This window comes from Falco cherrug, chromosome 19 (genome assembly GCF_023634085.1).
Source record: "Falco cherrug isolate bFalChe1 chromosome 19, bFalChe1.pri, whole genome shotgun sequence".
Lineage (NCBI taxonomy): Eukaryota > Metazoa > Chordata > Aves > Falconiformes > Falconidae > Falco > Falco cherrug.
In genome coordinates this window covers 5,837,417-5,849,915 of record NC_073715.1, presented here as the reverse complement: position 1 = coordinate 5,849,915, position 12,499 = coordinate 5,837,417, and the positions used below count along the sequence as shown (strand labels likewise).

At 49.9% G+C, this 12,499-nt stretch overlaps 1 protein-coding gene across 1 annotated transcript; it reads left to right on the top strand.

The window, feature by feature from the left end:
- Positions 1 to 637: 637 nt before the first annotated feature.
- Positions 638 to 12,213, top strand: LOC102059981 (keratin, type II cytoskeletal 6A-like). Its single transcript, XM_005443283.2, has 18 exons — positions 638 to 1,132; positions 1,559 to 1,773; positions 2,093 to 2,153; positions 2,274 to 2,369; positions 2,636 to 2,800; positions 3,054 to 3,179; positions 3,576 to 3,796; positions 4,071 to 4,105; positions 4,194 to 4,397; positions 5,533 to 6,008; positions 6,434 to 6,642; positions 9,312 to 9,372; positions 10,008 to 10,103; positions 10,293 to 10,457; positions 10,800 to 10,925; positions 11,054 to 11,274; positions 11,548 to 11,582; positions 12,008 to 12,213. The coding sequence occupies exons 1-18, from the start codon at positions 638 to 640 to the stop codon at positions 12,211 to 12,213; spliced, it is 3,213 nt and encodes a 1,070-aa protein (XP_005443340.2).
- Positions 12,214 to 12,499: the final 286 nt, after the last annotated feature.

The following is a 12,499-nucleotide window of genomic DNA, read 5'->3' as shown; positions in this document are numbered from 1 at the left end:
AGCTTCCCCTCCATCCCCTTTCCCCCATCTGTATCAGTTCTGGTTTAAATCACTCTTGTTTAGGCACGAGAATAAGAGTCCAGAAGTTTTGACAAGTCGGGGCCTGAGGTGCTGATGTCCCACCCAGGTTTACTGCAAACCACAGACCCGCAATAACAGATTTCTCAGACCTTGGACCACCACACCATGAAATAACGTGCCTTTACGCAACAGAAGGGTTGATTCATCCATGAGACGGAGATGAGCGAGCACTTGCCCAACTTAAGGAACCATCTACTGCAGAGGGGAAAGGAGGGAGTGGGAAAGGGGTGGCTGCAAACAAGAGTTGAGCAGGCAGTATTTAGTGTTTTCTCAGATATTTCGACAGCCAGATCATGACTGTCACCAAAAAATGCAACTCCTGCACTTTGTGAGTGCTTCATAGATGCTGGTGCTCACGGTGAACTCACTGCCTGCATTGCTGGGTGTGCCAAGCCCAGTTAATCAGTGGGATGAGCACCTCGCCAGACCCATCCCCACCTAGTAAGGGTATAAAAGGGCCAGTCCCAGCCTGGGGGAGCACAGCTTCACCTTCCTGCCTCATCTGCCTCCTTGCTGCTTTACTCCTACTGCTCTGCCCCTGCTCACACCAGCTGCTATGTCTCGCCAGTGTGCTGCAAGGAACCAGAGCAAAACTGGCTTCAGCGCTGCTTCTGCCTTCATCCCAAATGCCAGCAGTACTAGCTTCTGCTTACGTTCTGCTTCCCAAGGTGGGAGCTGCAGCACTGCTGCTGGGTACGGAAGATTTGCTGGAGGTTTTGGAAGCAGGAGCCTCTACGGTCTCGGTGGATGCAAGAGGATCTCTGTAGCTGGAAGAGGTGGTAGCTTCTACGGACCTGCAGGCTTTGGTGCCGGCACTGGGATCTCCTGTGGCTTTGGTGGTGCAGTGGGTGGTGTCTTTGGGTTTGGTGGTGGCATGGGTGGCCCTGGATTCCCTGCTGTCCCAGCTAGAGGCATCCATGAAGTCTCAGTCAACCAAAGCCTCCTGAAACCTCTCCACTTGGAGATTGACCCCAACATGCAGAGTATCCGTAAGGATGAGAAGGATCAGATTCAAACCCTCAACAATAAATTTGCCTCCTTCATTGACAAGGTGAGACAGCGGACTTCTCGGTTGTGTTGATTCTTCAGTGGGGGAAGCACAAACAAGGTCACGTTATACCTTTAGCAGCAATTTGGCTGCTCCTGTACTATCACTTCTAACATCAGCAGCCTGGGAATAAAACCTGAGGGGTTCCAGCTTTGAGACCATTCATTCCTCGCATTAACGCTGAGATGAGACCAGCCAACAGGGGGAAAACCGTGACATAGGGTGTGAGGAAGCAGAGTTTGCAAAGAGAGCAGGGATGTTAACACCAGATGTGCAATTCTTGCTTGCTTGTATAAATTGTCAGCTGCTCCCCAAGGGCTGAGAGCTGCTGCCTTTCAGCAAGTGAATCCTTGCAGGACTGTACCTTGCCCCTCTAAGGAAAAACATCCTAAACCCCCTGTTTCTGAAACATCTCCTTTCTCTACCCAGGTCCGATTCCTTGAACAGCAAAACAAGGTCCTGGAGACCAAGTGGGCCCTTCTGCAAGAACAGGGCAACAAAACAGTCGGAAACAACATTGAACCCCTGTTTGAGACTTACATCAACAACCTCAGGAGGCAGCTGAACAGCTTGCTGACAGACAAGGAGAACCTGGGAGGGGAGCTGGACAAGGTGCAAAGCCTTGCAGAGGACTTCAAGAACAAGTAAGTCCATTTCTGGTCTGCCGGGGGAGCGAAGTGGGCTGCGACAGACGCCGGCTCTTTGTTGCATCTCTGCAAGCAAACAAGGAAAGGCGGCATTTTGGCTGGTAACATGAGTAAGACCCAGGTTTAATGTGAGACACGCTCTGTTTAATGAGACATACCGTCTCACTTCCCCACGGCTGGAAGTCACAGGCAGAAAGTCATAGGGCTAGGAGACCGAGGTACAGAACGCTACATATAAAAAAATAAGAGGCTGGTCCTGGAAATAGGAATTAACTTGTGTACAGGCTTAGACCAATCCTCCATTTCTATCCCACAGATACGAAGAGGAGATCAACAAGCACACAGCTGCTGAGAACGAGTTTGTGATCCTGAAGAAGGTGGGTGCACGTGTGCTGTGCCTCCCAGCCCTGCGCGAGCATAGCAAGAAACACCTTCTCCAGCTCTTGCTCTGCTTCTCTGAAAACCACTTTGTTTCTGTGATGTGTTTCCTCTTCTAGGAGGTGGACGCTGCCTACATGAACAAGACAGAGCTGCAAGCCAGGCTGGACTCCCTTATGGAGGAGATAGATTTCCTCAGAGCCCTCTATGAAGCTGTAAGCACCAGCTTCTAAATCCTTCTCCCAGTTTCCAATGTCCTCACCTTCCTTTCCCACTTCAGAGGCTCAGGACTGATTGTTCCTGCTCTGTTGCGCTAAATAATTCAATGCTTTTTCCATTTCACCCACTGTCTTATCTCCGTCTGAAACAGTCTTGGAAAAATCACCTTGTACACCCCCAGGAACACCTTGGGGGGGTTCCTCCCCCCGAGCAATGCTTGTGTCTCACCTGCGACTCACTGAAGCACCCGCTGCTTTTGCAGGAGCTGTCTCAGATGCAGACCCAGATCTCCGACACCTCTGTCATCCTGACCATGGACAACAACCGCAGCCTGGACATGGACAGCATCATCGCTGAGGTCAAAGCGCAGTACGAGGACATCGCCAACCGGAGCCGGGCTGAGGCCGAGTCCTGGTACCAGTCCAGGGTAAGTACCTGGGAAGGCTTCTGCAATGGGGAAACCCCACTCTGTCCCCCAAATCCCCATGGGAAGGTGGGTTCCACTGTGGTTTTCACAACACAAGATGTCAACAGATTTAACAATCCCATGAAGTTCGGAAGTGCTAATTTGGGATTGAAAACGTGCACATACTTCTGAGTGCAAACACCCACATCCCACCTCCTGCCTGACTCTAAAGCCAGTATATTTTACCTTGGGTGGTTGTTCCTCTCTGTGACAGTACGAAGAGCTGCAGGCTACAGCAGGCAGGCACGGGGACGACCTCCGGAACACTAAGCAGGAGATCTCCGAGCTCAACCGCCACGTCCAGCGGCTGCGGTCTGAAATTGACAGCGTGAAGAAACAGGTAAAGGGCAGCGTAAGCACCTGAGACTTCACTCCTGCTGCAGTCTGACCTCTTGGTTGTCCAGCCAGCTGCAGGGAATAAAAATAAATGCATCTCAGTGAGCTGTGCTGCATCAGGAGTGAATATGATAGTGTTTATCTCAGGGCAGTAACATCACTAAGAGTAACTTAATGTAATAGTAGTAAACCCAAGGAGATGTTAGGAGGTGTGGGCTGAGATTAAACCCAGGTTGTGACCTGGCTCAGAACATGGATCAAAATTCAATGATGGGGAAGATCACACCTATAGACGTTAACCCAAAGCCTTCTGCATCCAGACCAGGCATCACGACCTCAGCGTACAAAGAACCAGCCTACGCTCTAGACAAGGAATGCAACGACTATTTTTCCCCCACAGTGCGCCAGTTTGCAGACGGCCATTGCGGATGCCGAGCAGCGTGGGGAGCTGGCCCTCAAGGATGCCAGGGCCAAACTGGCCGAGCTGGAGACAGCCCTGCAACAGGCCAAGGCTGACCTGGCCCGGCAGCTGCGCGAGTACCAGGAGCTGATGAACGTCAAGCTGGCCCTGGACATTGAGATCGCGACCTACAGGAAGCTGCTGGAGGGCGAGGAGAGCAGGTGGGAACAACTTTATATCCCAGTTTCCAGAGGTGCAATGGAGTTGCGGACCCTTGTCAGGTTTAGAATTACCACATCCAGAAGACCTGAAACCTTTCCAAAGGCAAGCACTTGCCCGTGAAGATGAGCTATTTGGGAAGATGGTAGCCCTCCATGCAAACTTCCCAGCTTCCACCAAAAATATTCCAATGAGATTTTCCTGCCTTTTCAACCAGCTTCAACCAGTTCATGGGTTTCCCTTGAATTCTTACTGGCTCATTTTTCTCCCTAACAGGCTCTCTGGAGAAGGTGCTGGTGCAGTCAATATCTGTAAGTAACTTTTAAAGATGTTTATCTCCCCACCACTTGGAGCCCACTGCTTGTGGATGCCTCTAAAGAGGGTGTTTTCCTCTTGCAGCTGTGACCAGAACTGCTGTAGGAACGGGATATGGAGGTGGAAACTGTCTCAGCTTTGGAGGCAGCAGCAGTGTCGGAGGTGGGGTCTGCGCTGGAGGAATGAGCTTCAGCTCTGGAAGCGGGCAAGGCACAGCTGGGTCAGGCATGGTTGGTGGAAGCACTTCCAGCACGAAGTACGTCTCCACCACCTCTTCAACCAAGAGATGCTACTGAAGTCAGACATCAGCCCTGTTAGCTAGAGTGTGCTGAGCTCCCTCTCACATCGTGTGCAATCCTTACCCTGTTACCTGCAAAAGATTTGGAAGTCAAAGCTGTTTGCCCTTATTTATATAAAACGTGCCATACTCCTGTTTGTTCTTTGACTCTCTGAATTCCTCGTTTCCCAGTGTTTCACTAATAAAGGCATATGGAATTAGTTCTGTCACATTCTCCTTTAAATTCCAGTTACTTATAGGACCTTGGGGAAAAGTGGTTGACAGAGCAGAGCAGAGCTGAAGGTAAACAAAAGTCATACACATCAGAGCTGAGACCTTTCCTTTGCACTCTGCAACACCTCTTATACCCAACAGGAATATAGCAATTGGGTGTTCCATTCCCATTTGTGTGAGCAAATTTTTTTTAGCATCAGTATCTTCCACAAGATGGGAAAATATCTACTTTTCCTAGTAGGCACTATGGAAAATGTCCTTCTATCTTAATTTCTACATTACAGCATCTCAAACGTTTTCATGCCACCTTGATTGCACCCAACCCCTGTAATCTTTCAAGGTTTTATGTGATGAGTCATGTAGGGATATAAATCTAGTTTTCCCAAGAAAGCAAGTCCTTCAGCTCATGCTGTTCTGTACATGTCTCCTACCCTGAGACAGCTGGCAACTGGGGAGCAAAGTCAGTTTTTTCTTTAGCAAACTGCGTCAAACTGGCAGCTTCAACATCTCCAGATTCCCTCTTGTGGCAACTTCAGTCCCATCAGCCCTAAACTAAACGGGTCTTGACACCATTAACCAAGTTAACAGCAAGCCTAAAGGGAACTTCTGGATGTAAACTTTCCTCCCCCCACCCCACCACCAGTAATCCCCACTCTGAAAAATACAGGTTAGAAAATTTGGTTTACTTTTATGAGCCCGAAGGTTGCCAGCCCGTTGCATTAGTGAGCCTGGGGATTAACGGGTTGGGAAAGGTGGCCACGTGCCAACATACCAAACCCATTAGCTCAGTCAACCTGAGCGCGGTCCTCTGCGGACAAGCCCAGCTCTCCAAAAGAATAAAAGGCAGATGGGACTCCAGATGCAAACTCCCAAAGATTTCTGCTCACCTGCCATCTCACCTTGCCGTCCTAGGCTCTCGCCAGCGCCAAATGTTTGCCCAGAATTTCATCAGCATTGGGTCAGGAGGAGTCACTAAGAGTCTCAGTACTGCTGCTGCCACCATGCCTGTTAACCGAAGCAGCTTCAGCTCCATGTCCGTGTCCCGCAGCAGCAGTGGGGGCATGGGACGGATCACCAGTGGTTTTGGCAGCAGGAGCCTTCACAACCTAGGGGCAAACAAGAGGATTTCCATGGGTGGAGGGTATCGTTCTGCTAGACCAGGATACAGCTATGGGTCAGGTCACGGCGCGCTGGCATACAGAGTTGGTGGAGCTGGGTTTGGGTTTGGACGAGGATGTGGCCCTGGAGGTATTCAAGAGGTCACAGTCAACCAACACCTCTTGGTACCTCTTAACTTGGAGATCGACCCCAACATGCAGAGAGTGCGGCAGGAGGAGAAGGACCAGATCAAAACCCTCAACAACAAATTTGCCTCCTTCATCGACAAGGTAAGACACGTTCCACTTCATCAAGCCTGCCATGTTTGTCATTGTCTGTGGAGTAGGATCAGGATTGTTCTCAACATTGTAATTTACTTCTAAATCCTTAATGCACAGAGTTAAGGATTTTGTTGAGCTTGTTACTGCCGTATCCAGACCGTCTGTACAGCTTGCTTTATCAGACATCTGACACTGTGCAAATTATTTTTCCACGTTTCTTTGCAGTTGAAAATTGCTCCTGATTTCCAAATCTTCCTACCAATGATCTTTAGATGACATGCCCATCTCAAGCCCATTTTAAATTAAATGAAAGAAAGAAAAAAACCCCAACAACCAACCAACAAAACTCCCATTAAATTCTCCATCTCAAGAAAAGGGAGGCAGGCTTTGAGCTGACAATCCCAAATGACTTAAATTGTTCTGATGGGTTTCAGGTGCGGTTCCTGGAGCAACAAAATAAAGTACTGGAGACCAAATGGAGCCTCCTGAAAGACCAAAAAACCGTGAAAAATAGCCTTGAACCTATGTTTGACGCATACATCAGCAACATGAGGAGACAGCTCGAGGCGCTAGGAGGGGATCGGCTGCGGCTCAGCTCAGAGCTGAAGGCGATGCAGGATACTGTTGAAGACTTCAAGATCAGGTAAGCAACACACACAAAGAAACCTGTCCGGTCTTTCTTCACTCTGTCTCCTTGCTGGATGAGTTAAAAAACCCAAGGCAACCCCAAAACTGTGGGACCTCAGGAAGGACCGCAGCGACGTGGTTCCCCTCGCTTTAGCTGCTATGTAAATTGTCCACAGCAGCACTCTACCCATGGCCAGCTATACACAATTTTTTTTGCAGGGACAGGTGAACTTTTTAAAAGGCTCAGATGGTCAGTCATCTACAGGAGTTTGGGCTTCTCAAAAGCTTCATCTGTCCAGTGCTTAAGCTTTCCAGATGGTTTCAGCTCCTGCGTAGTCATTTTAATACAGACCAGGATGAAACCTGAATCTTAACAAGACTATTGAGCACTCTGAACACGCTCATTTCTTACTGATGGGTGTTCCTTTCCAGCAGAGAAAAATTGAAAGAAGAAAGATTAATTTTAAGTTTGTATTTAAGTGTTCCCCCCCGCCCTTTTAAAATTAATATAATACCCCTTAATATCGATGTATTGGATAGTTTTAGCACTTCTGAAAGTCAGGTGTTACCTTCCACCCCACAGAAAGTCACTGAAATCCTGGGTGAGGGTTTCAGCTCAGCTTATTAACCCTTCGGGCTGTCGGGAGGAGGCGTTTCCTCTCCCATCCACTCTTTGCACTTTGGAAAAACATCTACCAAGCGTTAGTGTCTGCTACCATGCCCACGAGGGATACACGGCTTAATGGATGTGAATAAGTAAGGAGCTTAAATTGTCAATCTGGAACCAGAAAAACAGGAGATGAGAGCGAGGTGCAGGCTGCGATTGCAAACAGGGCACGCGCACTCTGCCAAAAATCCCTCCGTCTCTTGTTCCCAGGAGAGCGTGTCTGACACTTTCTGCCACCCTCACCAACAGTGCCTCTAGCCCAGAAGTAGCATCAGAGCAGAAATGACAGCCTTGGGGAAGAGAAATCACCACCCACGGTCTACTGTGAGATGTTTTTTTATAGTTCTCTGTGCCTTCAGAAATGTTTAACACAGGAAAAAAAAAACAAAAAACAAAAAACAAACCAACAAAAAAAACCAAACCCCAAACCCAAAAACCTGTCCTTTGCCATTTTGGCCATTAAAGACCTCAGGATATGCTACAAATCAGCCATCCAGATTTCCCCAATTCATTTTAGGTTGGGACAAATGATATTCTGGAGGTAAATCTCTTTCTCCATCAGCTCCAGAAGAAACCTCAAAGAACGGAGCCTGGCCAAAGCAGCCAGGCTCCAGGTAGCTGGGTGAGATGAGATGAGCCCCAGGTGTAAGCATAATGCTGCTATTAATCAGGTCAGAGAGTGTCCTGCTTCTGTCCTTGTCACACAATCCATGACAAAAAGATTTTTAAATTTTGAAAAGCAACTTCTAACATTAGCCCAACCTGGAGCAGCAAAGCGGCGCCAGGGATCGCTCAGCTGAGAAAAGACCCTTGGGTGCACCCAAGACAAGAAATGCTTTGAGAACCAAAGGTCACATCACAGAAGAGGTTCAGACTTTAATACTCTGCCTGCATCTGACAAAGCAGCAAATATCCCTTCTGCTTCCAGATCAGGGGATCTCTGGGCAAAACCTGTTACAGCACACGCATCGCTGGGCAGGGAGCATCACCTCGCAGCGTGGCCAAAACGCCTGCACTCACCAGGAGGATGTCACTGCTGCTGCCCCCACTTCCTAGGAATTTGTTCTTCTTACCTTCATTTATTTTAAACTTTGTGGATCCCAAAGTATTCTTCCCAATGCTTTGCTCTTCTGAGTCAAACACTAATCTGTACAGCAATTAGAAATTAGACATATGCCAAATTAGTTTTCCTCTTCTGCATGGCTAAGAGCTTAGAGACTCACAAATCCACATACAAGCTAGGACTTTGCTTTTAAGGGTTGGATACTCCTGAAGTGAAGACATCTTCCCCCATGAAAGGGTCATGAAAGGCTAATGTTTTATTCGCTGCACGGACTCCTTCCTTTGAACTCCTGTCTTTCATCTCCCCTGTTTAATCATTTCGTTGGAGCTGGGCACCAGCCCATGGCTATTGCTGGTTTTTATCCTTTCCCAAGAGCGGGACCGCGTGCTGCTGCTGGTCCAGACCTTGGCATTCCTTGGCCAGGCCACCCCCCTCCCTCCTCCCCGGCCATCCCCAGCCCTCCCGAAGCCACCACGGGGGCTGGCGTCAGAGATGCCGGCTCTGCTGACTAACGCAGGCGCGGCGGCGATGAGCTCAGCCACGGCTCCACCCAGCCCTCCCGGCTTGAGAAAACAGAGAGAGCACCAGGCTCCCGTTCACAGCGAAAAACTCTGGGAGGATGAAACGTGCTTTTAATGAAGGCCTGCAGCTTTTCTAGATGGCCTCCTCCCACCACCTAGCCCAAGGGTGCTCTTTCCATCATAATCTGTGATATATCTATCTCTATCTAATGATGCTACAAATAACATGCACTGACAAAGCAAGGACGTAGCGTGGTTAGGTGGCTATTTTTGTTGTTCCCTCCAAAGATCGGTGGTAAATGATCAGGAACAGGCTCTGCAGCCTCGCCACAACGTCCTACAATGAATGCACAGAGAAGGGGTTTCCATACACCCATGGTGGACGGGGTGGGTTGAGTATGGAAGCTGTAAAGAGATGCTCCTCTTCCCAACAGGTATGAAGAGGAGATCAACAAGCGCACAACTGCAGAGAATGACTTTGTTTTGCTCAAGAAGGTGAGGCACCAACAACAAAGAAGAGACACACTTTTTAAAGGCAAAATGCATTTGAATGCAAATAACCCTTTTTATCCGGCAGTGCCAAGCTGGCAAAGCACTTCGCAAACGCGTAGTCATCCCTCCTTGAAGCAGAAACACCCAATTGTGCCAGTGTGTCAGGCCTTAGCCATAGCTTGTTCTTGTTTCAGGCCCCTCATCCAAAATTCAGGTGAGTCCTGGTCCCCCCAGGTACCAGATCAGATCTGGGTCACCCATACCCTGTGGTGACTCCACTAGATGCTCTGCCACTCCTGCAGCCTTTCTGTATCCCACCCCACCCTCCACAGCCCCCCCGGTCCCACCTGCAGGAGACACAGTAAGAAACTTTCACTATTTCAAGCGTTGTCCAAAATACCTGTCTGTGCACTGGCAAAAAAAAAGGGGAATTCAGTGGCTTCTGACATTTCAAAAATTGCTCAGATCGATGGACTCCTCCAAAAAAAGGTGGAAGGAGGAACTTTTGGCTCTGTTTAAAGGCATAGAGGTCAAGAAAGGCTGCAGATCTGGTTTGTCTCCAATGGTTCATATTAAATTTTGTACAAGGATGCAGATAGGCAAGGTTTGGTTCACTACCTCTGTTGTCACGGTTCCAGGATGCAGATGCTGCCTACGTGAACAAGGTGGACCTAGGGACCAAGGTGGATGCGCTGGCAGATGAGGTGAACTTCCTGCGAGCCCTCTACGAAGCAGTAAGAATCTCATAACTTCTCCAGTTCTGCTGTTTCCCCATTTCCCTGGTACCAACAGGATGAAGCCAGCTTGAGCACACTGTTCGGAGATGCAGATCCTCCCCATTCTTCCCCCTCCACCACATCACCTCTGAGACCAGCACAACAGGGAAACATTTGGGACTGGGAATGAATTTGTTTGACTTACAGGAGCTGTCTCAGATGCAGTCCCAGATCTCCGACACCTCCGTGGTGCTGTCCATGGACAACAACCGAAACCTGGACCTCAACAGCATCATCGCCGAGGTCAAAGCACAGTACGAGGACATCGCCAACCGGAGCCGGGCAGAGGCAGAGTCCTGGTACCAGAGCAAGGTGAGGATCTGGAACTTAACCAGGTGAGCTAGAAAAAAATTTGTTTAGCATTTTCCAAAGGTTATTTTATACTGGAGAGTGTAAGCAGAGAGAGCAGGGGAGTACGGTGTAAAGTTGATTTGCGCAGGATTTCATTTAGTTTCTTGACCATTAGACAATGAGACAGGAGTGGGGTGAAGGAAATATGCTAAAAGTCATAAGGAAGAGCTTGGATTGAGTACAGAAAGAGGCAGAAGAACTGACCAAAACAGGATCAGAGCAGGGTCCCATCTGTACCAATGAGTTCAGGCTCCTGCCCAGATCTAACTGTGCCCTTGCATCTCACCTCCCTGCCTGTCCCAGTACGAGGAGCTGCAGCTCATGGCTGGCCGGCATGGGGACGACCTCCACAACACCAAGATGGAGATCTCAGAGATGAACCGCGTGATCCAGCGGCTCCACTCAGAAATCGATAGTGTAAAGAAACAGGTACAGCTCACGGGACCCCTCCGGACATGGGGGCTCCTTCACTACCTTGCTGTACCCTTGCAAGGATGCCTGGAAATCAGGGGCCAAGCTCGCTGCGCAGCCACCAGACCTATTTCCATTTCTTGCAGTGCACCAGTTTGCAGATGGCCATCGCCGATGCCGAGCAGCGTGGGGAGCTGGCCCTCAAAGATGCAAAGCACAAACTGGCCGAGCTGGAGGATGCTCTGCAGAAAGCCAAGGCTGACCTGGCCCGGCAGCTGCACGAGTACCAGGAGCTGATGAACGTCAAGCTGGCCCTGGACATCGAGATCGCGACCTACAGGAAGCTGCTGGAGGGCGAGGAGAGCAGGTGGGGGCAAAATCCCTGCAAACCAAATAATGTCCAAACCCAGAGACGCTTCCACATCTGCCTTGCAACAAGGGGGGGGGGGGGGGTTCGCACAACCTTCTGGTGAAACCCACCCCCATCCCGCGCAGTTACAGGTGTTATTTCAGGTCCTGTCAGACACTCCACCAGACCTTAACACCCCAGACCACTCCGTCATCCAGCATCCCCAGTGCCAAACTGATGCTTGAAATTATCCTACATAACCAGCCCTCCTCTCTTCTCTCTTTCTTCCAGGCTGGCTGGAGAAGGCGTTGGTGCAGTGAATATTTGTAAGTATGCCGGCTCGTAAGCGATAGATTGAGTTTCATCGAGTTATTCCTTAAGTGTACCTGGAACTGTGGATCAGACCGTGAAAACGAGCTGTGTGGCTGGTAGCTACCAGCACAAAAACAGGGTGTGCTGAGGGGGTTTGCAGCACTCTGTGGGACTGGGGGAGGCCAAAACTCCGATACAGCTTTTCTCCAACCAGCTCTGAACTTGAAAGATTTTGTACGTTGAGATTGTCCCTCCGAGACTCGGAGGTCTAAGGCCAGCTCTGCTACAGGACAGGGAGGAAAGCCAGAGAATGAGATGTATGAAATACAGGCAATGACAGACCATCCAAGAAAAAACACCGATGTGTGAAACTAAAGGTTGAAATTCCTTTGTGTTATTCCAAGCAAACTAACCCTCTGCCCATGGTTTCCCATCACAGCTGTGGTCTCATCCAGGAGCGGCTGCGGAGGTGGGAGCACGCTGGGGCTGGGGTCAGGCTTCGGCAACAGGCTCAGCGTGGGGGGCAGCGGTGCCAGCTCCAGCAGTGGGAGCTGCCTGGCCGGGGGATTCAGCTCTGCTGAGGGAAGCAGCTCAAGCATGAGGTTTGTATCAAAAAGCACCACCAAGAGCAGCTATCGGAGCTAAGCCGCAGCGGCACCCGGAGCAGAAGAGGCTGAGCACCACCTCCTGCCGCCAGCACAAAGCCTGTGACACCACCCAAAGAGCCACACTTGTCACTTTCCCATTAAGGGAAAACATTCCCAGCGCTACTTACTGGCTTGGGGGAGATGCCTCTCCAAGCCCAATTAATTCCTCTGCACGAAGCCTCACCCAGCTGACCAGAAGCCCAGGCTGCTTGTCCATGAGCAATCAGCCCTGCCGCTAATGGTGCCATTGTTAAGAGCTCAGCTTGCAGCTCCCCAGGGCTCCC

What these genes read in the sequence shown, in the direction of transcription:
- LOC102059981 (XM_005443283.2), top strand. Translation starts at nt 638, where the DNA reads ATGTCTCGCCAGTGTGCTGCAAGGAACCAGAGCAAAACTGGCTTCAGC. An exon ending in TTGCCTCCTTCATTGACAAG is followed by an intron (nt 1,133 to 1,558) that starts GTGAGACAGCGG and finishes TTCTCTACCCAG; the next exon opens with GTCCGATTCCTTGAACAGCA. An exon ending in CTGGAGGGCGAGGAGAGCAG is followed by an intron (nt 3,797 to 4,070) that starts GTGGGAACAACT and finishes TCTCCCTAACAG; the next exon opens with GCTCTCTGGAGAAGGTGCTG.